Source organism: Salvelinus alpinus, chromosome 39 (genome assembly GCF_045679555.1).
Source record: "Salvelinus alpinus chromosome 39, SLU_Salpinus.1, whole genome shotgun sequence".
Lineage (NCBI taxonomy): Eukaryota > Metazoa > Chordata > Actinopteri > Salmoniformes > Salmonidae > Salvelinus > Salvelinus alpinus.
The window spans coordinates 3,752,005-3,779,058 of record NC_092124.1 but is presented as its reverse complement, the minus strand read 5'-3'; the positions used below and the strand labels follow the sequence as shown (position 1 = coordinate 3,779,058).

General features: G+C 43.4%; 1 protein-coding gene across 2 annotated transcripts; it reads left to right on the top strand.

The window, feature by feature from the left end:
* Nucleotides 1–275: 275 nt before the first annotated feature.
* Nucleotides 276–26,083, top strand: LOC139566947 (ribosomal protein S6 kinase beta-2-like). Of its 2 annotated transcripts, none has more exons than XM_071388335.1 (16): nucleotides 276–352; nucleotides 1,373–1,427; nucleotides 1,719–1,756; nucleotides 1,884–1,998; nucleotides 2,147–2,215; nucleotides 2,389–2,536; nucleotides 2,710–2,767; nucleotides 2,963–3,063; nucleotides 8,851–8,941; nucleotides 9,864–9,954; nucleotides 10,083–10,190; nucleotides 19,582–19,644; nucleotides 19,916–19,993; nucleotides 22,402–22,509; nucleotides 22,756–22,868; nucleotides 23,795–26,083. In XM_071388335.1, the coding sequence occupies exons 1-16, from the start codon at nucleotides 306–308 to the stop codon at nucleotides 23,976–23,978; spliced, it is 1,467 nt and encodes a 488-aa protein (XP_071244436.1). In that variant the 5' UTR covers nucleotides 276–305; the 3' UTR covers nucleotides 23,979–26,083. The 2 variants fall into 2 exon arrangements, with proteins under 2 accessions (XP_071244436.1, XP_071244437.1); XM_071388336.1 differs by having other exon boundaries at nucleotides 298–474.
* The last annotated feature ends 971 nt before the right edge of the window (nucleotides 26,084–27,054 follow it).

Below are 27,054 nucleotides of genomic sequence, written 5' to 3'. Positions count from 1 at the left end.
CAATGTCCCTGACCTCTGAACAGCTTCTGTTCAGCTGGAATGCTATTTTTTCCCCAATGGGAATTGCCTTTCTGACCCATGTCTGCATTTGTCAAAATGCCCATGTACACTTTTATACAAACTTTTTTTCATGTACGTCTCTTGCTGTATTTGTGATTTTACATTGTATATTGTTTGTTCTGTTCTGTTTAAAATAACATAAAAAAAGCACTGCCATAAATTGATCTACCACTATAAAATAAAATAGCAGCCAATCGAAAGTCTTTTACTGATGACGTAGCTAAAAGGTCAAAGTTCAATCACACATGCCAAGAGAAACAAACAACGGAACATCAACAAAGACCAGAGCGAGGTGACAGAAAATCGAAATAATTTTCTTATATACTTTTGGGAGCGACACAGCAAGACAAGTGGAATCAGCCACTTATAAGCTCACTGACTCAGTGGTCACGACGAATGCAGCTGAGAGTGAAGGTATGAGGCGAGGTGAAATGCTTGGGTAGCTAACGAACGGGAACTTATCACCTACGAGTCGTCGTAATCAGCTAACGTAACTAACTAGCTAGCTTAACGTTAGTTGTCAAACCAGCTCTCAAACCGATGTGATCACGACCCCGTTGTATATTACATTGATACAGTCAGTTCAGTCATTTGACTAGCATAAGTGACAATACAAACTTGATTCCCTCCTTTCTTTCAACATTTCCAGTCTGAGCTTAGTTTCACAAGAGCTGGCTAGCTTTCTGACTCTTGTTCTCTCGAATCTAGCCGATATAACTCAACTCTGAGATTTAAGATGGAGGTGTGCGGCGACTCGTGTGGCAGTGGGCGGACTGGAGCCCAGACATCACATAAAATGAAGTTTAAAAAAAAATCAACAACTACTGCTTTCAGTAGGACTATTCTTTACCAGGGTGCGGAAATCAGTAGCTAGTTTTTGATAACGTCGTTGTATGTGACGTCGGAGCTCCAGTCCCCGCATACTAGTCACCGCTGAACTCTATCGTAAATCGTTGAGTTTAGTCGGCTATCTCCAACCATGCCTGTTGACGACGCTCGACAGCATTAGCTAGCGTACATTGCCTTCCCTGCCAGCGGGCCCAGTAAGAAATGTTCCCGTTTACGTAAACTTCACCCTGAATCCGATTAGCCTGCCTAGATCCCATCTAGGTTAACGTTAGATAACGCCCACATCTTGTCCAGCTTTGACAGTGTAACTTAGCTGCCTAGTATTTGCACCTGTCAGGCATAGCTAAGATAGTAGATAGATAGTAACAACAATAAATGCGTGTTTCACATTGCTAGCTCTCGGGCCGTTGTGTTTTTAATTACATCACACATAACTAAGCTATAACTGTAATTTCTTCCGCAGGATGGCAGGTGTTTTCGATATTGACCTGGGGTCGGACGACCTTAGCGATGCAGAGGTGGGGATTTGAGGATACTTTTAAATTGTTTTTTAATTAGGGTACCTAACTAACTTGTTATTAGTGTCAGATCAAGGCTGTGTTCAATGTAGTGAAGAAAAAGCCCAGACAATTGCAGCGAGTATGAACAGAGCATATAAACTACAATTTTGTTCCCCAAAACAAAAGATTTATGCATGTTCTGTGATATTAAATAATGTCATCTTCAGTCTATCAGCAGTGACCCTTCTTCACGTGTCTACAGTGAATAAACTTTGACACCCTCTCTTCTATCCCTCTTGTGTTCTGTAGGATGATGTTTGTGACTTCACCGTAGCAGAGACAGACCCGTAAATGGAACAATGAACTTAGTCACTTGTCCACCATTCTTGCTTGAGCCTATATCTTTTACTGAATCATATAAACTCGCCCTCACTCATTCCCCTCTTCCTAACTCTCTCTTATCCCCTCTCTTAGTGTTCAGACAGAAGAGATAGAGCTGACCAGTGCCATTGTCAACAGAGACAGTGAGAGGATTGGACCAGACAGCTTTGAGCTGCTAAGTGTGCTGGGCAAGGGGGGCTACGGCAAGGTGTGTGTGTGTGTGTGCGCGCGTCAATCAATCAGTGCGTTTCTAAGAATTTCAGTTCCACAATGTACTTGGCTATACAGCAAGCTCTTGATCAGAAACTCAATCCATTTGTCATCGACCTATTTAACAATTGTATTTCTACTTGCAGGTTTTCCAGGTACGGAAAGTGCAGGGTACACAGACGGGGAAGATATTCGCCATGAAGGTTTTAAAGAAGGTACGTACGATTCCTCTTACTCATTTTTCTCAACCGAAAGCATGTTCTAAACATTGCCACGGTTACCAGGGCAAAATGTAATAAATCTACATACACCACTGACTTTCTCCACCTCCTTCCACCCATCCCTCTTTCCCTCCTTTCACTCATCCCTCTCTCTTTCTCCCTGCCAGGCGAAGATAGTGTGTAACGCCAAGGACACGGCCCACACGCGTGCAGAGCGGGAGATTCTGGAGACAGTGCGGCACCCCTTCATCGTGGACCTGCTGTACGCCTTCCAGACCGGGGGTAAACTCTACCTCATCCTGGAGTGTCTCAGTGGTGAGAGGGATGGGGGGAGGGAGGGAGAGGGACCTGTTGTACGCTTTCGACCTCATCCCGGAGGGAGGGGATCTGGGTAGGACAAGCATGTCTCTCTCTGAATCCAGGCACTTCAATTTCGACACTTCTGTCGCGTTATCTCCCTAGTCTTGTTGTTTTTGTTTCTTTATCAGGTGGAGAACTGTTCATGCAGCTGGAGAAAGAAGGAATCTTCATGGAGGACACTGCCTGGTAAGTGAGAGAGAGATGCTCAGCTTCAGGGTATCATTGGGAAAGGATACAAGTGTGAGGCTGAGGCCATAAACAGAAGTTAATTTCCATGTGAACATTTTGTAGGAGAAGATGAGAATAATAGCTTGACCGTATGTCTTGTGCATGCGTACGAGGAGGAGTGTTAATACATGTTTTTCCCTCTTTGACAAATAGTTTTTATCTGGGTGAGATTGTGCTTGCTTTGGGACACCTCCACTCAAACGGAATCATCTACCGAGACCTGAAACCAGAGAATATCATGCTGAACCACCAAGGTGTGTCTGTCTGTCTTACATAAACTCAGCAAAAAAAGAAACGTCCTCTCACTGTCAACTGCATTTATTTTCAGCAAACTTAACATGTGTAAATATTTGTATGAACATAACAAGATTCAACAACTGAGACATGAACTGAACAAGTTCCACAGACATGTGACTAACAGAAATGGAATAATGTGTCCCTGAACAAAGTGGGGATCAAAATCAAAAGTAACAGTCAGTATCTGGTGTGGCCACCAGCTGTATTAAGTACTGCAGTGCATCTCCTCCTCATGGACTGCACCAGATTTGACAGTTCTTGCTGTGAGATGTTACACCACTCTTCCACCAAGGCACCTGCAAGTTCCCAGACATTTCTGGGGGGAATGGCCCTAGCCCTCACCCTCCGATCCAAAAGGTCCCAGACGTGCTCAATGGGATTGAGATCCGGGCTCTTCGCTGGCCATGGCAGAACACTGACAGTCCTGTCTTGTAGGAAATCACGCACAGAACGAGCAGTATGGCTGTTGGCATTGTCATGCTGGAGGGTCATGTCAGGATGAGCCTGCAGGAAGGGTACCACATGAGGGAGGAGGATGTCTTCCCTGTAACGCACAGCGTTGAGATTTCCTGCAATGACAACAAGCTCAGTCCGATGATGCTGTGACACACCGCCCCAAACCATGACGGACCCTCCACCTCCAAATCGATCCCGCTCCAGAGTACAGGCCTCGGTGTAACGCTCATTCCCTCGACGAGAAACGCGAATCCGACCATCACCCCTGATGAGACAAAACAGCGACTCGTCAGTGAAGAGCACTTTTTGCCAGTGCTGTCTGGTCCAGCGACGGTGGGTTTGTGCCCATAGGTCGACGTTGTTGCTGGTGATGTCTGGTGAGCACCTGCCTTACAACAGGCTTATAAGCCCTCAGTCCAGCCTCTCTCAGCCTATTACGGACAGTCTGTGCACTGATGGAGGGATTGTGCGTTCGTGGTGTAACTCGGGCAGTTGTTGTTGCCATCCTGTACCTGTCCCGCAGGTGTGATGTTCGGATGTACCGATCCTGTGCAGGTGTTGTTACACGTGGTCTGCCACTGCGAGGATGATCATGTGTCAGTCCTATCTACCTGTAGGGGTGTCTGAGGCGTCTCACAGTACGGACATTGCAATTTATTGCCCTGGCCACATACCTCCTTGCAGCATGCCTTAGGCATGTTCACGCAGATGAGCAGGGACCCTGGGCATCTTTCTTTTGGTGTTTTTCAGTCAGTAGAAAGGCCTCTTTGGTGTCCTAAGTTTTCATAACTGTGACCTTAATTGCCTACCGTCTGTAAGCTGTTAGTGTCTTAACGACTGTTCCACAGGTGCATGTTCATTAATTGTTTATGGTTTATTGAACAAGCATGGGAAACAGTGTTTAAACCCTTTACAATGAAGATCTGAAGTTATTTGGATCTTTACAAATTATCTTTGAAAGACAGGGTCCTGAAAAGGGGACATTTTATTTTTTGGAGTTTAGAAATCAATGTCACTGAGATGAAAATATGATCTTTTTTTAAAGATAATTGATCTGCTATGGATTGGCTTATTGTTATACATCTACATTTACATTACATTTAAGTCATTTAGCAGACGCTCTTATCCAGAGCGACTTACAAATTGGTGCATTCACCTTATGATATCCAGTGGAACAACCACTTTACAATAGTGCATCTAACTCTTTTAAGGGGGGGGGGGGGGGGTTAGAAGGATTACTTTATCCTATCCTAGGTATTCCTTAAAGAGGTGGGGTTTCAGGTGTCTCCGGAAGGTGGTGATTGACTCCGCTGACCTGGCGTCGTGAGGGAGTTTGTTCCACCATTGGGGTGCCAGAGCAGCGAACAGTTTTGACTGGGCTGAGCGGGAACTGTACTTCCTCAGAGGTAGGGAGGCGAGCAGGCCAGAGGTGGATGAACGCAGTGCCCTTGTTTGGGTGTAGGGCCTGATCAGAGCCTGAAGGTACGGAGGTGCCGTTCCCCTCACAGCTCCGTAGGCAAGCACCATGGTCTTGTAGCGGATGCGAGCTTCAACTGGAAGCCAGTGGAGAGAGCGGAGGAGCGGGGTGACGTGAGAGAACTTGGGAAAGTTGAACACCAGACGGGCTGCGGCGTTCTGGATGAGTTGTAGGGGTTTAATGGCACAGGCAGGGAGCCCAGCCAACAGCGAGTTGCAGTAATCCAGACGGGAGATGACAAGTGCCTGGATTAGGACCTGCGCCGCTTCCTGCGTGAGGCAGGGTCGTACTCTGCGAATGTTGTAGAGCATGAACCTACAGGAACGGGTCACCGCCTTGATGTTAGTTGAGAACGACAGGGTGTTGTCCAGGATCACGCCAAGGTTCTTAGCACTCTGGGAGGAGGACACAATGGAGTTGTCAACCGTGATGGCGAGATCATGGAACGGGCAGTCCTTCCCCGGGAGGAAGAGCAGCTCCGTCTTGCCGAGGTTCAGCTTGAGGTGGTGATCCGTCATCCACACTGATATGTCTGCCAGACATGCAGAGATGCGATTCACCACCTGGTTATCAGAGGGGGGAAAGGAGAAGATTAATTGTGTGTCGTCTGCATAGCAATGATAGGAGAGACCATGTGAGGATATGACAGAGCCAAGTGACTTGGTGTATAGCGAGAATAGGAGAGGGCCTAGAACAGAGCCCTGGGGGACACCAGTGGTGAGAGCACGTGGTGCGGAGACAGATTCTCGCCACGCCACCTGGTAGGAGCGACCTGTCAGGTAGGACGCAATCCAAGCGTGGGCCGCGCCGGAGATGCCCAGCTCGGAGAGGGTGGAGAGGAGGATCTGATGGTTCACAGTATCAAAGGCAGCCGATAGGTCTAGAAGGATGAGAGCAGAGGAGAGAGAGTTAGCTTTAGCAGTGCGGAGCGCCTCCGTGACACAGAGAAGAGCAGTCTCAGTTGAATGACTAGTCTTGAAACCTGACTGATTTGGATCAAGAAGGTCATTCTGAGAGAGATAGCAGGAGAGCTGGCCAAGGACGGCACGTTCAAGAGTTTTGGAGAGAAAAGAAAGAAGGGATACTGGTCTGTAGTTGTTGACATCGGAGGGATCGAGTGTAGGTTTTTTCAGAAGGGGTGCAACTCTCGCTCTCTTTAAGACGAAAGGGACGTAGCCAGCGGTCAAGGATGAGTTGATGAGCGAGGTGAGGTAAGGGAGAAGGTCTCCGGAAATGGTCTGGAGAAGAGAGGAGGGGATAGGGTCAAGCGGGCAGGTTGTTGGGCGGCCGGCCGTCACAAGACGCGAGATTTCATCTGGAGAGAGAGGGGAGAAAGAGGTCAAAGCACAGGGTAGGGCAGTGTGAGCAGAACCAGCGGTGTCGTTTGACTTAGCAAACGAGGATCGGATGTCGTCGACCTTCTTTTCAAAATGGTTGACGAAGTCATCAGCAGAGAGGGAGGAGGGGGGAGGAGGGGGAGGAGGATTCAGGAGGGAGGAGAAGGTGGCAAAGAGCTTCCTAGGGTTAGAGGCAGATGCTTGGAATTTAGAGTGGTAGAAATTGGCTTTAGCAGCAGAGACAGAAGAGGAGAATGTAGAGAGGAGGGAGTGAAAGGATGCCAGGTCCGCAGGGAGGCGAGTTTTCCTCCATTTCCGCTCGGCTGCCCGGAGCCCTGTTCTGTGAGCTCGCAATGAGTCGTCGAGCCACGGAGCAGGAGGGGAGGACCGAGCCGGCCTGGAGGATAGGGGACATAGAGAGTCAAAGGATGCAGAAAGGGAGGAGAGGAGGGTTGAGGAGGCAGAATCAGGAGATAGGTTGGAGAAGGTTTGAGCAGAGGGAAGAGATGATAGGATGGAAGAGGAGAGAGTAGCGGGGGAGAGAGAGCGAAGGTTGGGACGGCGCGATACCATCCAAGTAGGGGAAGTGTTGGATGAGAGCGAGAGGGAAAAGGATACAAGGTAGTGGTCGGAGACTTGGAGGGGAGTTGCAATGAGATTAGTGGAAGAACAGCATCTAGTAAAGATGAGGTCAAGCGTATTGCCTGCCTTGTGAGTAGGGGGGGAAGGTGAGAGGGTGAGGTCAAAAGAGGAGAGGAGTGGAAAGAAGGAGGCAGAGAGGAATGAGTCAAAGGTAGACGTGGGGAGGTTAAAGTCACCCAGAACTGTGAGAGGTGAGCCATCCTCAGGAAAGGAACTTATCAGGGCGTCAAGCTCATTGATGAACTCTCCAAGGGAACCTTGAGGGCGATAAATGATAAGGATGTTAAGCTTGAAAGGGCTGGTAACTGTGACAGCATGGAATTCAAAGGAGGCGATAGACAGATGGGTCAGGGGAGAAAGAGAGAATGTCCACTTGGGAGAGATGAGGATCCCAGTGCCACCACCCCGCTGACCAGAAGCTCTCGGGGTGTGCGAGAACACGTGGGCAGACGAGGAGAGAGCAGTAGGAGTAGCAGTGTTATCAGTGGTAATCCATGTTTCCGTCAGTGCCAAGAAGTCGAGGGACTGGAGGGAAGCATAGGCTGAGATTAACTCTGCCTTGTTGGCCGCAGATCGGCAGTTCCAGAGGCTGCCTGAGACCTGGAACTCCACGTGGGTCGTGCGCGCTGGGACCACCAGGTTAGAGTAGCAGCGGCCACGCGGTGTGAAGCGTTTGTATGGTCTGTGCAGAGAGGAGAGAACAGGGATAGACAGACACATAGTTGACAGGCTACAGAAGAGGCTACGCTAATGCAAAGGAGATTGGAATGACAAGTGGACTACACGTCTCGAATGTTCAGAAAGTTAAGCTTACGTTGCAAAAAATCTTATTGACTAAAATGATATAGTACTGCTGGCTGGTGAAATAGGCTAGCTAGCAGTGGCCGCGTTGTTGACTTTGTTTGAAAGTGTAGCTGGCTAGGTAACCTCTAACTGGCTAGGTAACCTCGACAATTACTCTAGACTACACAATTATCTTGGATACAAAGACGGATATGTAGCCAGCTAAGATCAAACAAATCAAACTGTTGTACTGTAATGAAATGAAATGTAATACTACCTGTAATACTACCTGTGGAGCAAAGCGGAATGCAACTACTCGCTCCAAACCAAACCGGAAGTGCGTATCGTAGAGGGAGAGGCAATAGAAGTGTTGTTGTCAATCACCACCTTCCGGAGACACCTGAAACCCCACCTCTTTAAGGAATACCTAGGATAGGATAAAGTAATCCTTCTAACCCCCCCCCCTTAAAAGAGTTAGATGCACTATTGTAAAGTGGTTGTTCCACTGGATATCATAAGGTGAATGCACCAATTTGTAAGTCGCTCTGGATAAGAGCGTCTGCTAAATGACTTAAATGTTGTTTCTTGTATTATTGTCTTTTGTGTCTTTAGAGGACTGCTTCACCTTAATGTCCCCTTTCCCTTTTCTTCTGTCCTTATTTTGTCCCACTTTGTCCCTTCTTTGTCCCTTCTTCTCTTCTGCCAACTAGACACTCCTTGTTAGCTAGCTAGCTTCTTTCAGGAATGTCCCTAGCAACTGCCTAGCAACAGGTAAACAACTTAGCTAGCTAAGAAAACGGTATAATTTTATGAAAAATTGTTACTTTTTCAAAAGCCTTTCTTCTTTGTTTGCTGCTTGTTTGGTCTCCTATTCAGTTTGCAGTTTTCTTTTGATTTTTTTCGATGTACTTTACTCTAAAAAAACATTTCAATTTCAATATTTGTAGGAGCTCATCTTTTCAGCTGCTGCTGCTTAATTTGGAACTCCGGAACACTATCCCATAGCGTTATCATTTACAATTGACAGATATTGTATCTCTGTTTCCCAGGACACATCAAGCTGACTGACTTTGGCCTGTGTAAGGAGTCCATTCATGACGGCGCTGTCACGCACACCTTCTGTGGGACCATAGAGTACATGTGAGTGTAATGCCACACTGATGTGAGATAAGGATGCTGTCTCTGAGTCAGCTGTCGCTCTGAGACTGCACTATCTTTGAATGACAGTAGGGGTCGCTGTAGTAATAATAGTTCAGATAGGTCTGGGTTCACCTAACTAGTTATAGTACAATTCTTCCCATCCTCCCTGAAGTTAAGTGTTCATTTAAAAACATTACATTTGTCCATGGGCTGCAGGGTCTTCCACCATATTCCTTGCACTAACTAAACTGGGCTCCCGAGTGGCGCAGCGGTCTAAGGCACTGCATCTCAGTGCAAGAGGTATCGCTACAGTCCCTGGTTCAAATTCAGGCTGTATCACATCCGGCCGTGATTGGGAGTCCCATAGGCCGTCATTGTAAATAAGAATTTGTTCTTAACTGACTTGCCTAGTTAATTAAAGGTTAAATAAATAAACACATTTTTTTTTTCAAACCTTTTATGCGAGTAAAGTCATACCGTATCAAAAAAATAAGCACGACAACTATGATGGTACAATTTTATAAATGCTGACAGATAATTTGTTCAATCGACATGGGATCTTTTTATGTCGGTAAAATGAATCATACGAGACATGTCAGTGGAAATGCTTTTAAGCACAAATATTGATATAATAACCATCATATTGAAGTAATCTTTGGGGTCACGAGATGATATGGTGTGTGTGGTCCTCCCACTACGACTCGGAAAACCATGCAGTTTATTAGGCTGCAGATGAAATGACTTATGATGATCTTCACAGGGTGGTGAAAGTTCACATTGATATTGACGCTTCTTTCCAATAAATAAAGAGTCTGATTCTGGTGACATGATGATCGATGCTTGACTGCTGTTTGACACTTCTACTGAAGTGTCTCTTCCCTGCGCTCTCTATCCCCTCACTCTCTTTCTCTCTCTTTCTCAGGGCTCCAGAGATTCTGACGCGTACCGGACACAACCGGGCGGTGGACTGGTGGAGTCTTGGTGCCCTGATGTATGACATGATGACGGGCTCGGTGAGAGACAGAGCAGAGAGGGAGGAGGGGGGGGGGGGGGGGTGTAAAGAGGGATGGGGTGTACCATTTGAAAGACTTGACTCAAACCTCTGTGGTCTTCTTGCCTGTCTCTGTCACTTCCCCCATAGCCTCCGTTCACTGCTGAGAACAGGAAGAAGACCATTGATAAGATCTTGAAGTGTAAAATCAACCTACCGCCCTACCTCACACTGGACGCCCGAGATATGATCAAAAAGGTAAAGACGCCCACCCGTCCCCATCTCTCGTTATGTTTAAGAACATTTATCATCCTAAGAATAGAGGTCAAGACTCAATCTCTCTATTATTCTGTCTTTCTCTCACTCTAACCCACTGTACTACTCTCATATCTCTGTCTCTCTCTACATTTCATTCATCTCTTTTTCTCCCTCTCTAATTTCAATTTACGGGATTTATTGGCATGGGAAACATGTTTACATGGATAATAAACAAAAGTGAAATAAACAATTACACTGACAAAGTTATAAAGAAATTGACATTTCAAATGTCATATGTGCAAATGGTTAAAGTACAAAAGGGAAAATAAATAAAACATAAATATGGGCTGTATTTACAATGGTTTTTGTTTTTCACTGGTTGCCCTTTTCTTGTGGCAACAGGTCACAAATCTTGCTGCTGTGATGGCACACTGGTATTTCACCCAATAGATATGGGAGTTTATCAAAATTGGGTTTGTTTTCAAATTATTTTGGGGTCTGTGTAATCTGAGGGAAATATGTCTTCTAATATGGTCATACATTTGGCAGGTTAGGGAGTGCAGCTCAGTTTGCACCTTGTTTTGTGGTCAGTGTGCACATAGCCTGTCTTTGCTTGGAGAGACAGGTTTGCCTACTGCAGTCTTTCTCAATAGCAAGGCTATGCTCACTGAGTCTGTACATAATCAAAGCTTTCCTTAAATGTGTCAGTCACAGTGGTCAGGGCCAAATAGTATTCTAGTTTGCTCAGTTTTTTGTTGTTAATTACTTGACACATTGGAAATAATCATCTTTTTGGGTTTTCTCATGATTTGGTTAAGTCTAATTGTATTGCTGTCCTGGGGGTCTGTTTGTGAACAGAGCCCCAGGACCAGCTTGCTTAGGGGACTCTTCTCCAGGTTCTTCTCTCTGTTGGTGATGGCTTAGTTATGGAAGGTTTGGGAATCGCTTCCTTTTAGGTGGTTGTAGAATTGAACGTCTCTTTTCTGGATTTTGATCATTAACGGGTATCGGCCTAATTCTGACTCTGCATTATTTGATGTTTTCCGTTGTAAAAAGGAGGATATTTTTGCAGAATTCTGCATGCAGTGTCTCAATTTGGTGTTTGTCCCATTTTGTGAATTCTTGGTTGGTGAGCGGACACCAGACCTCACAACTATAAAGGGCAATGGGTTCTATAACTGATTCAAGTATTTTTACCCAGATCCTAATTGGTATGTTGATATTTGATGGCGTAGAAGGCCTTTCTTGCCTTGTCTCTCAGATTGTTCACAGCTTTGTGGAAGTTACTTGTGGCGCTGATGTTTAGGCAGAGGTGTGTGTGTGTGTGTGTGTATAGTTTTTTTGTGTGCTCTGGGGCAATGGTGTCTAGATGGTATTTGTGGTCCTGGCAACTATACTTTTTTTGGAACACCATTATTTTGGTCTTACTGAGATTTACTGTCAGGGTCCAGGTCTGACAGAATATGTGCAGAAGATCTAGGTGCTGCTGTAGGCCCTCCTTGGTTGGGGACCGATGCACCAGATCATCAGTAGACCTTTGACTTCAGATTCTAGTAGGGTGAGGCCGGGTGCTGCAGACTGTTCTAGTGCCCTCGCCAATTTGTTGATATATATGTTGAAGAGGGTGGGGCGTAAGCTGCATCCCTGTCTCAACCCACGGCCCTGTGGAAAGAATGAATTTTTTTGCCAATTTTAACCGCACACTTGTTTGTGTACATGGATTTATAATGTTGTATGTTTTTCCCCCAACACCATTTTCCATCCATTTGTATAGCAGACCCTCGTGCCAAATTGAGTCAAAAGCTTTTTTGAAGTCAACTAAGCATGAGAAGACTTTGCCTTTTTTTTTCTTTTTTTTCTTCTTCTTTGTCAATTAGGGTGTGCAGGGTCAATACGTGGTCTGTTGGTAATTTGGTAAAAAGCCAATTTGACATTTGCTCAGTACATTGTTTTGACTGAGGAAATGTACGAGTCTGCTGCTAAAGATAATGCAGAGGATTTCCCCAAGGTTGCTGTTGACGCGTATCCCACGATAGTTTTTGGGGTCAAATTTGTCTCCACTTTTGTGGATTGGGGTGATCAGACCTTGGTTCCAAATATTGGGGAAGATGCCTGATGCCAGAGCTAAGGATGATGTTTAAGTATAGCCAATTGGAATTTGTGGTCTGTATATTTTGTAATTTTGTTTAGGATGGTTAGGTTCTAATTCTCAGAGTAAAAAACTCAATCCTTACATCTATTATGATTCGACAGGAAGACGAAGTAATAGGATAATAAATCATAATTTCTCAAGGGGATCTGACCTGACCTGAACCCCTTATTTGCCTAATCCACAGATGTCGGTCCGTATCCCCTATAGCAATCCTGTGACTTCCTCCCGTCCACCCAGCACATTCCAAAGCCATCTGGTTCTTACAGATAACCATTAACCTCTGATGAAAAAAAAAAAACACTCTAGGATAGCAATGTTTCAAGTTTAACCCCGAATCCAACAGGATACCATCAACACCAGAGGCCTTTTTGGGTTGGAGAGTTTTTGTATTTTGTCCTGTAGTTCATTCAATGTAATTGAAGAATCCAGTGGGTTCTGGTAGTCTTTAATAGTTTATTCTAAGATTTGTATTTGATCATGTATATGTTTTTGCTGTTTGTTCTTTGTTATAGGGCCAAAAATATTGGAGAAGTGGTTTATCCCATACATCTCTGTTTTGGATAGATAACTCTGTTGTTTTAGTGTGTTCCAATTTTCCCAGAAGTGGTTAGTCTATGGATTCTTTAACTTCATTTAGCTGATTTCTGGCGTGCTGTTCCTTTTTCTGTATTGTTTTAGTGATTCACCATAGTGAAGGCGTAGGCTAAGGTTTTCTGGTTCTCTGTTTTTGGTTGGATAGGTTTCTTTCTTAGGTTTTTGCATTCTTCATCAAACCATTTGTCATTGTTGTTCATTTTCTTAGGTTTTCTGCTTGAAATTTTTAGATTTGATAGAATGCTGAGAGATCAAATATACTGTTTAGGTTTTCTACTGCCAAGTTTACACCTTCACTATTACAGTGAAACGTTTTGTCCAGGAAGGTGTCTAAAAGTGATTGAATTTGTGGTTGTCGGTTGTCTAATTGTTTTTTGGTAGCATTTCTTCAAGATATTCAGTTCCTTTGGCTTTGATGCCTCATGATTTAAGTATTGCTCTGTTCAAGTAGACTGTGATTTTGCTTTGATCTGATAGGGGTGTCAGTGGGCTGACTGAACGCTCTTAGAGAATCTGGTTTGAGGTCAGTGATAAAGTAGTCTACAGTACTATTTCTCGTCCCCTCTGCCTACCATTGACTGTACATACCCAGCGTGCGACAGAGCTGCAGGAGTTGTGACCTGTTTTGTTGGTTATGTTGTGCCTAGGGGGGCATATGGGGGAGGAAATGCTGTCACCTCCAGGTAGGTGTTTGTTCCCCCGTGTGCTTAGGGAGTCAGATTATTGTCCAGCTCTGGCATTTAGGTCGCCACAGACTGGTACATGTCCCTGGAAATGATTGATTTCCCCCTTCAGGATGGAGAAGCGGTCTTCATTAAAGTATGGGGATTCTAATGGGGGGATATAGGTAGCACACAGGAGGACATTTTTCTGTTGAGATAATGTCCTTTTGAATTTCTAGCCAAATCTAAAATGTTCCTGATTTTAATTTAACAGAGTGAGTTAGGTCTGCTCTACACCAAATTAGCATACTGAGTCCCTTCCCTGTTTGCCAGCAGCATACCACCCTGCATCCCACTGCTGGCTTGCTTCTGAAGCTAAGCAGGGTTGGTCCTGGTCAGTCCCTGGATGGGAGATCAGATGCTGCTGGAAGTGGTGTTGGAGGGCCAGTAGGAGGCACTCTTTCCTCTCGTCTAAAAAATATCCCAATGCCCCAGGGCAGTGATCGGGGACACTGCCCTGTGTAGGGTGCCGTCTTTCGGATGGGATGTTAAACGGGTGTCCTGACTCTCTGAGGTCATTAAAGATCCCATGGCACTTATCGTAAGAGTAGGGGTGTTAACCTCTGTGTCCTGGCTAAATTCCCAATCTGGCCCTCATACCATCATGGTCACCAGCTTACATTTGGCCCATTCACCCCCCCCTCCTCTCCGCTGTAACTACTCCCCAGGTTGTTGCTGTAAATGAGAATGTGTTCTCAGTCAACTTAACTGGTAAAATAACGGTAAATAATAATAATAACACCTGGTAGTTTGGTAGATGGGACTACCAGCTCTCTGTAACCTAGAGGGCAACCAGTGATTCCATCTCCTCTATACCATGTTTCTTGTAGGATGACAAGGTCTATATTTCTGATTTATTCGCTCCAGATTCCTGCTCTTTAGGCCAATGATAGGCCTTGGATATTCCAGGATGAGAGAGTGAAGGCTTTGTGTTCCATAAAGTGTCCAATGTTGTTAGTCGTGTGGTTTGGCCTCAGACCATTAAGTGTGATTATCTGGTACATGCCATTGGCTTGGGCTAGGGTAAGAATGAGGGGTTGGGCCTGTTTGCCTGCTCATGGTGTCTTTGTCTCTCTGTGTCTCTCTTTACCTCTCTGTCTCTCTCTCTCTCTCAATTCAATTTGCTTTATTGGCATGACGTAACAATGTACATATTGCCCAAGCTTACTTTGGATATTTACAATATGAAAATAATAAGAATCAAAATTGTCAACGAGACAACAGTAACAACAATAACCAAGGGTCAAAATGACCATGCATTTAACAATAAGCATTCAGTAGAGGATATGTGCAGGTTGATTGGTCGGTCAGACACTCTCCCTCATCTTATGGCAGGCAGCAATGTAGTGCGCTGCCAACCCACAGCTCTCTGCGTCCTCCCCCAACAGGACGGGTAGCTTATTCTCATCAGAGAGGTCTTTGAAAGGGTTTCAGATTTGGGGAAATGACACTCTAATTGTTTTATATTTTTGACATTTTGTCAGGAAATGCAGCTCTGTCTCTCGGGTTCTGCTGTTGTGCAGTGGTTGCACAGCCTTTCCTCTACAGGGAGCCAGGTCTTCCTGTGTCCACCCTTCTCAATGGCAAGGCTGTGCTCACTGAGCCTGTACTTTGTGAATGTTTTTCTAATGTTTTGATCAGTAACCATGGTCAAATAGTTTTCCATGGTGTACTGTCGATTTAGTTTCAGAAAGCACTGCGTTTTGCTTTGTGCATGTGCTTGTGTTTCCCAATAAGAAATTTAGTTTTGTTTTGACTGTGTTGTAGTTTGATTGGATGTTCTGGTCTTGATGCTTCAGTGTGTTAGTAGAACAGGTTTGTGAACTCAGGACTCAGGATAAGGGGACTCTTTTTTTTTTTGCTCAGCTCTTGGCATTGCAGGGCTTGGTAATGATATGAGAGGGGGTCACTGTATTTTAGATGTTTCCAAACCTTAATTGCTCTTTTTTGAGTTTTTATTATTAGTGGATATTGGCCTAATTCTGCCCTGCATGCATTGTTTGTAGTTTTTCTCTGGACATGTAGGAGAATCTTACAGAACTCTGCATGCAGGGTTTCAATGGGGTGTTTGTTCCGTTTGGTGAAATCTTGTTTTGCAAGTGGAACCCACACCTCGCTGCCATAAAGTGCAATTGGTTCAATGACATATTCAATTCATTTTAGCCAAATGTTAATGGGTATTTCAATTTTAATTCGTTTTTTAATGGCGTAGAATGCCCTGCGTGCTTTCTCGCTGTTCATTCACTGCATCATTAAGGTGTCCAGTTGAGCTTATTTTTAAACCTAAGTAATTGTAGTGTGTGCAGTACTCTATATATTTTGTACCAATTGAGAACATTGGTCTAAATCCCTGAGATCTGGATCTTTGTTGGAAAATCATTATTTTGTATTTTTGGGGGTTTACTGCCAGGGCCCAGGTTTGGCAGTACTGCTCTAGCAGGTCCAGGCTCTGCTGTGGGTGACAGCAGGCATAGGTCATTTGCAAAGAGTAGGCATTTATCCTCTGAATTGTGGAGACGAACACCGGGGGCTGAGGATTTTTCTAGAATAGTGGCCAATTCGTTGATGTAAATATTGAAGAGTGCAGGGCTCAGATTACAACCCTGGCGAAGGCCCCGCCCCTGATTTAAAGAATTCTGATCTTTTCTTGCCAATTTTAATGATGCACGTATTGCCAGTATACATTGATTTAATTATGTCATATGTTTTACCCCCAACACCACTTTCAATAACTTTGTACAACAGTCCTGTATGCCAAATAGAATCAAATGCTTTTTGGAAGTCGATAAAGCAAGCGTATATTTTGGTGGACATGTTTATCAATCAGGGTGTGTAGGGTGTAAATATGATCAGTCGTGCAATGTTTTGGTATAAATCCAAGTTGGCTTTTACTCAAGACATTGTGCTTATTAAGGAAGTTTAAAACTCTTACATTTATAATACTACAGAAAACCTTCCCCAGGTTACTGTTCACACAAATGCCTCTAATTGTTAGGGTCAAATATGTCTCTGTTCTTAAAGATTGGGGTTGAGTCCTTGATTCTTGTTGTCAGGGAAATAAACTACACTCAGGATCAAATTAAACAATTGTAATACAGCCAATTGAAATGTTGCACTAGTGAGTTTGAGCATCTCATTTAGGATGCCATCAGGTCTGCATGATTATTATTTTTTTTTTTCAGGGCCTGAAGTGTCTTATAGAGCTCCTGGTCAGTAATTGGGGAGTCCAATGGATTTTGATTGTCCTTTATAGCTTTTTCTAATCCATTCAACCTCTCAAAAATTTAGCAATTTTGCCAGAAGTTGTTTGTGTTTATGGACTCCTCAATTAGTGTCAGCTGCTTGCTGTTGTACTGTGCTTTTTTGGTTCTGAGTGTACGTTTATCGAGTTTTAGGCGTAATTCACCATTCATTTGGTGTCTGTGCTTTTGGTTGGATAGTGTTCTTGTTTTTTTCCCTTATAATTTTAAAGTCTGCATCAAACCAGTTGTCATTTGTGGTCTTTTTTGTTAATTGTTTTTATCAATTTTAGTTGTGCTTCTTTTGACGTTTGCCTGAATATATATATATATATATATATATATATATATATATATATATATATATATATATATATATATATATATATATATATATATATATATATTATATAACTACAATTTTAGTTAGTTGATGTTTTTTACTGCTAGATTGATGCCTTCTTTACTGTGAGTGAATGTGGTATCCAGAAATGTATCTAAGAGTGTTTTGGATATTTTGGTTACAGGTTGCTTTCTGGTATTCTTCTGTGCTGTTTTGGTCCCATCTGTATGAACTTCTGATGTTGTATAGCTTACTGGGCTGTGAATGTGTGCTTGTTTCCATGTCTGTTCTTTTGAGGAACAACGTAATTTGGCTGTGATCAGACAAAGGTGTTAGTGGCTTGACAGTGAATGAGCTGAGAGAGAAAGGGTCAATGTCTGTAATCATATAGTCTACTGTGCTGTGGCCAAGAGGTGAGCAATAGGTGCTCTGGACCATCACTACTCTGGACGGTTCTGACTTAGAATATGTGGAGAACTATAAATACCTAGGTGTCTGTCTAGACTGTAAACTCTCCTTCCAGACTCATATTAAGCATCTCCAATCCAAAATTAAATCTATAATCGGCTTCCTATTTCGCAACAAAGACTCCTTCACTCGTGCTGCCAAACATACCCTCGTGAAACTGACTATCCTGCCGATCCTTGACTTCGGCGATATCATTTACAAAATAGCCTCCAACACTCTTAGACTGCATCCAGTTTGCTATCACAGTGCCATCTGTTTTGTCACCAAAGCCCCATATACTACCCACCATTGCGACCTGTATGCTCTCGTTGGCTGGTCCTCGCTACATATTCGTCACCAAACCCACTGGCTCCAGGTCATCTATAAGTCTTTGCTAGGTAAAGCTCCGCCTTATCTCAGCTCACTGGTCACCATAGCAACACCCACCCACCCGTGCTCCAGCAGGTATATTTCACTGGTCATCCCCAAAGCCAACACCACTTTGGCCGCCTTTCCTTCCAGTTCTCTGCTGCCAATGACTGGATCGAATTGCAAAAATGACTGAAGTTGGAGACTTATATCTCCCTCACTAACTTCAAGCATTGGCTGTCAGAGCTGCTTACCGATCGCTGCAGCTGTACACAGCCCATCTGTAAATAGCCCATCCAACCAACTTTCTACCTCATCCCCAAAAATCATACAATGTGATTTTCTGGATTTTTGTTTTGGATTCCGTTGAAGTGTACCTATGATAAACATTACAGACCTCTACATGCTTTGTAAGTAGGAAAACCTGCAAAATCGGCAGTGTATCAAATACTTGTTCTCCCCACTGTATATATATATTTTTTCTGCTCTTTTGCTCACCAGTATTTCTACTTTCACATCCTCATCTGCCCATCTATCACTCCAGTGTTAATTGCTAAATTGTAATTACTTATTTATTGCCTTACTTCATTTGCACACACTGTATACCGATTTTTCGTAGATTTTGTCTACTTCATTCTTGAATCAACACATATGGACTTTTATTTTGTACGTTTGTTTATTCCATGTGTAACTCTGTGTTGTTTTTGTTGCACTGCTTTGCTTTATCTTGGCCAGGTCGCAGTTGTAAATGAGAACTTGTTCTCAACTGTCCTACCTGGTTAAATAAAGGTGAAATAACATAATTGTAAAAAAAAAAGAAGGTGAATCTCCCCAAAGAGTCCCCCGTAACCTACCTACCTTCTCTGATTTTGATTTCTGCTGGAAATTCAAAAAGGGGGGGGAGAGTCTCTGTCTCTGCTGGTGGTGGTGTTGCTAGCGCTGCCTCAGTGGCCATGTTGCTATGGTTGCCACCAGTAAACAGTTGGAGCTAGATGGTGAGCTAGCTGACACATTTGCAAATTTGAATTTAGCACGATTAAGATTGACAGAGAGTGAGTTAAAAGACCAATCTTTTCCTCCAGTGTTGATCTTCAGTTGTACAATTTGATTACGTATACATTTTTTGCTAATTTAATCGTTTATTAACCAGAAAGTTATAACAAGTCAGGAGCTATTCTTCTGCATTACTTAACTTTTTTTTCTTCTCTTTCTCTTTACCTCTCTACCTCTGTCTCTCTACCTCTGTCACTTTCTCTACCTGTCTCGCTTTACCGCGCTCTCATTTTTACCTCTCCCTCTTTGCTCTTTACCGCTCTCTCGCTCTTCCGCGCTCTCTTTACCTCACTCTCTCTTTACCTCACTCTCTCTTTACCTCGCTCGTTCTCGTTCGCTCTCTCTTTACCTCGCTCGTTCGCTCTCTCTTTACCTCGCTCGTTCGCTCTCTCTTTACCTCGCTCGTTCGCTCTCTCTTTACCTCGCTCGTTCGCTCTCTCTCTCTCGCTTTACCTCGCTCTCCTTTCTGTAGCTGCTGAAGAAGAGTCCTTCTCAGAGGCTAGGCTCCAGTGCGGCAGACTGTAAAGACATACAGGTGATACACACACATCTCCCATTCACTCCACAACTCCCTTTGTTTTCTATTGACATCATAAAGCTTTGTAATAGGCTTGGGGTCAAATCAGGAAGTAAACAGAAATGTCTACCTCTTTGAATTGACTGGAATGAAATTGCCTCCAACCCTGCTTTGTTATGATCAGTGCTTATACTGATGCTTATTGAACAAAATCCAATAGCGCATGAGCCTAGATCTGCACTGTACAGGGATGGATTCTTAAGTGCAGCTTTTTCTGCTGGTTTTACAGAAGCATCCCTTCTTCAGACACATCAACTGGGACGACCTGCTGAATAAGAGGTGTGAGCCGCCCTACAAGCCATGCCTGGTACGACCACTATTCTACTGTCTCAATAGCTAAAATGTCAAATCTAAGCTGGGTCTTTTAAATAATTGAGGAGGTACCTTTAAGGTTCAAACTGTGGCATACCACTCTATGAGCACGGTTCCTCCATCCTGCTATCTGAGCATGGATACATGCACACAATAATATGATTATTGTGGATAGTCAGATTAATATAATAGTTCGTTTAAATGCTTTGCAAGAAACTATTTCCCTAATAATCCTGGCTAACTGATGGGACAAATGCAGAAAATGACCTATCAAAATAAACATTCTACAGAAGTCTAATAGATTGTGAGTTCAGAAATATAAAGTTTATGAAAACTATAAGATGCAAAGTATTCAGACCACTTTACTTTTTCCACATTTTGTTACATTACAGCCTTATTCTATAATTGATATGTTTTTTTTCTCCTCATCTACACACAATACCCCATAATGACAAAGCAAAAAAAAAAGATTATTTTTACAATTTAAAAAAATTGAAATATTACGTTTACATAAGTATTCAGACCCTTTACTCAGTACTATGTTGAAGCACCGAATGCAGTGATTACAGCCTCGAGTCTTTTCAGGTATGACGCTACAAGCTTGCCACACCTGTATTCGGGGAGTTTGTCCCATTCTCTGCATATCCTCTCAAGCTCTGTCAGGTTGGATGGAGTGCGTCGCTGCACAGCTATTTTCAGGTCTCTCCAGAGATGTTAGATCAGGTTCAAGTCCGGGCTCTGGCTGGGCCACTCAAAGACATTCAGAGACTTGTCCAGAAACCACTCCTGCATCGTCTTGGCTGTGTGCTTAATGTCGTTGTCCTGTTGGAAGGTGAACCTTCGCCCCAGTCTGAGGTCCTGAGCGCTCTGGTGCAGGTTTATCAATGATCTCTCTGTACTTTACGCTGTTCATCTTTCCCTCGATCCTGACTGATCAAATCACATTTCATTTGGCACATACGTGTTTAGCAGATGTTTTTGCGGGTGTAGCAAAATGCTCATGTTTCTAGCTCCAACAGTACAGTAATATCTAACAGTACACACAATCTAAAGTAAAGGAATGGAATTAAGAATATATAAATATTTGAGTACAGTACTGGGCTATTTAGCTAAAGAATCCCCTTGTCGTGCGGGCAGGGCACGCGGGAGACCGGGGTTCAATTCCCCGATGGGGAGGAAGGAGTAGGTTGTCCTTGTAAATAAGAATTTGTTCTTAACTGACTTGCCTAGTTAAACAAAGGTTACACTACGAGCATAACATTTCTACACCCTAATTGTAGTCTAACCAACACCCAAACGGAGATTAAGTGAAAATAAAAATCTCATTGATTAATCAAGACCAGTCCCCATGCTTGTCTCAGAGCAGCGCGAAACGGTGCTAAAATAGTTGTAGGCTTTTGCTTCTAACTTCAATATGTTCTTTAAATAAATAAGATCTACACCCCTTAACAGCACATTACTCAACACTAGTGAGACTCATGTCGCCTACAGTATATCGAAAAATATGACGTGACTCTCCGCCAATAATTACATATAGAGGATTGGAGGATATTTCTGTAATTCAGTGATATTTATTCCCATAGTAGTTTATGGATCCATAAATAAACATCAGCATTTTTAAATGGTAATTTTATCATTCTTTTATTAATGAAAGCATAAAGATGCCATTATTAGTTACATTGTTTGTTTGAACGTGAAGACTGGCACTAAGAACAGAACAGCAGGAACGTTTCGCCATTATTAGTGCAATGCCCCTTAAATATTTTGCCGATATCGTTTTCAAATAACGTAAAATGAGCGAGGAAAAAGGACATTCTTGAACATGGGGTGAGACATTGTTACTACTTTGTAAAGGTAATAAGTAAGGTATCTGTTTTTCGTTTTTAATACATTTGCAAAATTTTCTAAAAACCTGATTTAGCCTTGTCATTATGGGGTATTGTATGTAGATTGAGGATACATTATTATTTTTTGAATAAAGTATTAAAATGTGGAAAAAGTCAATGGGTCTGAATACTTTCCAAATGCACTGTGCATTGTTTTTCCGAACTCACTTCTCTCGCGCATTAGACAGAGGATTGCGCTGCTGGCACATGCACAGATCAAATACACTGCTGGAACACCAATTAAGCTGTTTACATGTCCTAATAACTTGAATGATAGCTCAGAAAACCAGGTTTTATTTGGCGTATACTTACTTTGGTTTTGACCTTACGCTGATTTTAAGTTAAGCAGAGTAAAGTGTTTACATGAGTATTGCCATACTACGTAATCAGTTCAACATCAAATTATTAGTGTGCATGTTAACGTACTCCCGCATTTATCTTCTCCCACCATTTCTCTCTCTCCATTCAACCCGTTCCCCCTCTTTCTCCTCTCTCTCTCTCGCTTCACCCCCTGTAGCAGTCAGATGAGGACGTGAGTCAGTTTGACACGAGGTTCACCAAGCAGACTCCGGTGGACAGTCCTGACGACTCCACAATCAGCCACCAGCACGAACACGCCTTCGCTGTGAGACGATTACATTTGAGTCATTTAGCAGATGCTCTTATTCATAGCGACTTAGAGTAGTGAGTGCATACGTTTTCCGTACTGGTCACACGTGGAATTTGAACCCAGAACCCTGGCAAGTATTATTGAACACGACCCTGTTCTCACCTCTTATTCAGGTATTTCCCAAACAAAATAGGAGTAGTGGAAGTGTTGCTCAAATTGCTTGTCATCCTATATAATTAATTAATGGATGTTGTCTGTCAGGGTTTTACCTATGTGGCTCCCTCTGTGTTGGAGAGTCTGAAGGAGGGTTTCTCCTTTGAGCCACGGACACGTCCCGTACGCAGACACAACAGCAGCCCACGCACCCCCATCAGGTGACACACACACATATGCATGGGCTTACACTCACCTACATATTTATTCTGACTGAAGCTGAATATTTGAATTTGGCTCTATACTCCAGCATTTTGGATATGAGATCAAATGTTTCGTAAGGCGACAGTACAGAATGCCACCTTTTTAGGAGGGTATTTTCACATATATTTGTTTTACCGTTTTAGTACCCCGATTTGAACATGTCATAAGTATTTGGACAAATTCACTTAGTGTGTTACAGTAGTTGACATTTTAGTGTTTGGTCCCATATCTCTATCACAAATCATACAGTGCCTTCAGAAAGTATTCATACCCCTCGACTTATTCCACATTTTGTTTCTTATTAAATTATTTTATTCTTTAAAAAAATCTTCAAGCACTATCACGTTGGTTGTTTATCATTGCTAGACAGCCATTTTCCAGTCTTGCCATAGATTTTCAAGTAGATTTAAGTCAAAACTGTAACTAGGCCACTCAGGAACATTCACGTGTTCTTGGTAAGCAACTCCAGTATAGATTTGGCCTTGTGTTTTTAGGTTTATTGTTCTACTGAAAGGTGAATTTGTCTCCCAGTCTGTAAAATCAAACTGAACCAGGTTTTCCTCTAGGATTTTGCCTCTGCCTAGCTTTATTCTGTTTCTTTTTATCCCCCAAAAAACTCCCTAGTCTTTGCAGATGACGAACATACCCATAAGAAACGTTTAATCTGAATTCCAAAATGCTGGAGTACAGAGCCAAATTAAAAGGTTTAGCTTCTCTGTCCAAATACATACTTAGGGGAGTGTGTATACATGCACACATTTGTACATGCACGCTGTACACACACACACAACCCCACCCCATGATTGATATATTGATATGCATTTCCCTTATCTAATGTCTCTCCCCATTTCTTTCTATTATGGTTCTTATTGTCGCTCCTCAGTCCTCTCAAGTTCTCTCTCCCCGGGTCATTCGCCAAGTCCACAGGGGGAGGAGAGAGCGAGTCCGACCTTCTCTCCCAGACCTCGTTCCGTCTCCCGCCAACAACCCCGCCCACCGACAACGGCGCCACGCAGCCGATCAGCACACCAGGCCGGAACAAGAAGCAGAAGTGTAACCGGAGATGAACTGGAGTAAGCCGAGTCAGGAGGAGTCTGAACTTTTGGCCGCGTTCCAGGCCGACTACTTTCCAGACGTGCCGCACGCCTCCGCCAAACGGCTGTTTGCCACGTCATCGACAGTTGGGTGCAGGTTGCTATATCATACGATGTGGTTAGCTGATATGTTTAACACCTATCCAGGCGTTGTGACGTCTGGCAGACGACTGCTAGTCCGTCTGGAACGCGGCCGTTCTCAGGGGGCCTTGTGTTTCTCACAGGCTGGGTCCCAAACCCCCATACTGCACACTCGCTCCCTTCCCCCTATACCCTCATTGACTCATTCCTTTGAGGTCTGAATGGGGGGTGAGCTTAGTTGAAGAGCTACAGGGCGTGCAGCTTTTTGTTCCAGTCGAGCACTAGCACCTGATTCAGCTCCTGGTCTTGATGATTAGTTTAGTAGAATCAGGTGTGTTGGTGCTGGGCTGGTGCCCACCTCCACCTACCAGGGTTGTGACTAGAGGGAGTACAGCTGCAACCGGACGTGACTTTTCGTCGCAGGTTAGGAGAGCATTTGAGTTAATCCTAACTCTTTTCTTAACCTTAATTCCTAACCTGCCACGTTAATGATCCTAACCTGCTGCATAAATGTCACTTTCAGTCGTAGCTGTACTCCCTCTAGTCAGAATCACCTACCAAGGGTGGGGTCAATATCTGTTTACTTCCTGTTTACTTCCTACCCCAACCTTTCCTACGCTACCAGAGGACCAGCCACTGCTTTTACATGTCCAGTTGCCACAGAGCCACAAAGGGAAGTCAACAAGGGTTTAGGGAACAGGTTGGGTTATCAGTTTGGGATCCAGCCACTTCACTTGACATTTTTCTCAACTTGCCACATAAGCAAAGAGAACACCAACTACTGCCAAAGCATTTGACATTGCCGTTCTCAAAATGTTAACGGTCGACTTTGGGCAGAAATAACAGCTTTAAACTGTATAACTGATCGATGTGTCATCATACCAGGTTATTTAATGCTTAAAAAAAAAAAGATATAAGTTATTTGACTATAGATGTGCCATTTCTTACTGATCTCTACAGTTTCCGGCCACATTCAAATCATGTGAAATGATGTCCACATGTACTGGAAGAGTTACCGGCTAGCGTAGCTAATGAACTAGCAACGTTGGTTGCGGCACGCCTGACCACAATAACACAATGAACCACCAAAGGCACGGCCCATTTCTGTTTGAAAATTGAGAAATAGGCAGAGTTGGACCGTATTTCACGCCCAGAGTCGACCTTTAAATGGTTAATTTTTAGACTAGTGATCATTGTCATAACGCAGGAATGAAAGTATTGAATGACGCACATTTCTAAAAACACTGTATAAAATACTCTGCTTAAGATAATCTTTCAAATACTAAAAAGAGGAGTATTTTTGATTATGAAAACGACCGCATTTGTATTACAGCTGTAAAGCAATCCGACTCATTTGAGTCCCATGTGTCTGAAGCGATGTTGAATTAGCCTTTTATTTTTTAACAAGCACTCATACCATAACATTACTCATATCATGTAGAACCATATATCTACAGAGTTCTAGCAGACGATTGTACATGTGGGCAGGCCTGGGTTCAAATAGTATTTGTTTTCTTCCTTGAGCCAAAGTTTCACTTGATTGAGCTTGTCTGGCGCAATGGGACCAATGGAATAGTCCAAACGCCATCCATCTGGCTCTCCAGTCAGGCTCAATCAAATGATGAAAGAAAATTGATACCGTTTTGATTTTGAACCCAGGTCTGGTGCCAACATGGCACCCATTCGCATTCCTCAACTGAAACAGTTTGCCGAACTCTGTTTATCCGTGGCTCTTTCATCAACCATCCTGTCATACTATTGTGAGAACTAGCTTTGGAAGACGAGACCTCTGTATCATTGAAAGTCATATTTGGGTCTGGGGAGGGAAATAATATTTACACGTATTTCATTTAAAAATAGTATTATTTAATGGACTGATGACATGTTCTGGATCTAAGTGGAATGTTTTTATCAGGTTTTTATTTCCCGCGGGTAATGTGGCCGTGAGGAAGATAGGGTTGCAGAATCCTGAAGAATAAAGGCGTTGAATGTCTGGACTCTGGTATGAATGTGCTATTTTTTGTGGTTTAATGCAATGTCTGTCTGTCTCACTGGAATTGAACAGCAGCCTCCATAGTCCAGTTGTAATGTAGGATATATTTCCCTAACTGTGCAGTTGACCTGTGGGTCAGTCCTAATAATTATTCATTTTAACACAATGATAAACAATCACTGAAAACGTTCTCTCTTTCACACAAACGGTTGCGGGCCAAATACACTGAGTATACCGAACATTAGGAACACCTTCCTAATATTGAGTTGCACCCCTCCGCCCCCCCCCCCCCCTTTTGCCCTCAGAACAGCATCAATTCGTCGAGGCGTGGACTCTACAAGGTGTTGAAAGGAATGCTGGCCCATGTCGACTCCAATGCTTCCCACAATTGTCAGGTTGGCTGAATGTCCTTTCGGTGGTGGACCGTTTTTGATACACATGGGAAAAACCCAGCAGCGTTGCAGTTCTTGGCACAAACCATTCACCTTCTGAATGGCACACATACACAAAGTATCAATTGTCTCGAGGCTTAAAAATCCTTCTTTAACCGGTCTCCTCCCCTTCATCTACACTAATTGAAGTGGATTTAACAAGTGACATCAATATGGGATCATAGCTTTCACCTGGTCAATCTCATGGAAAGCACCGGTGTTCTTAATGTTTTGTTTACTCAGTGTACTTAGGCGCCCTTGCACTTTTTCCATGGAGCAGAATGTAATGTTCTCTTTACTAAACTGATTGAATGGATATTTTAAACCAGTAGGCACCTGCAACTTACCACAGGTGAGAAATGACAAACAAGAATCACTTACCTCCACCCAAATTCATTTTAATTTAGAATAGTTTAGTCCAGGACATGTTTTACTTTGAAGTGCAAGTCTCTGTTTTTTTTTGTGCAAACAAATACACGTGAACAATGTTTTTTTCAATGTCAACTTATTTTTAAAAGAAATAGTGAATTGTGCAAAAGGTGCC

Excerpts from the sequence above, each read along its gene's own strand:
- LOC139566947 (XM_071388335.1), top strand. The coding sequence starts at position 306 with ATGCCAAGAGAAACAAACAACGGAACATCAACAAAGACCAGAGCGAG. Across the intron at positions 353-1,372 it reads TCAACAAAGACCAGAGCGAG|GATGGCAGGTGTTTTCGATA; the intron begins GTGACAGAAAAT and ends TTTCTTCCGCAG. Across the intron at positions 2,216-2,388 it reads CCATGAAGGTTTTAAAGAAG|GCGAAGATAGTGTGTAACGC; the intron begins GTACGTACGATT and ends TCTCCCTGCCAG.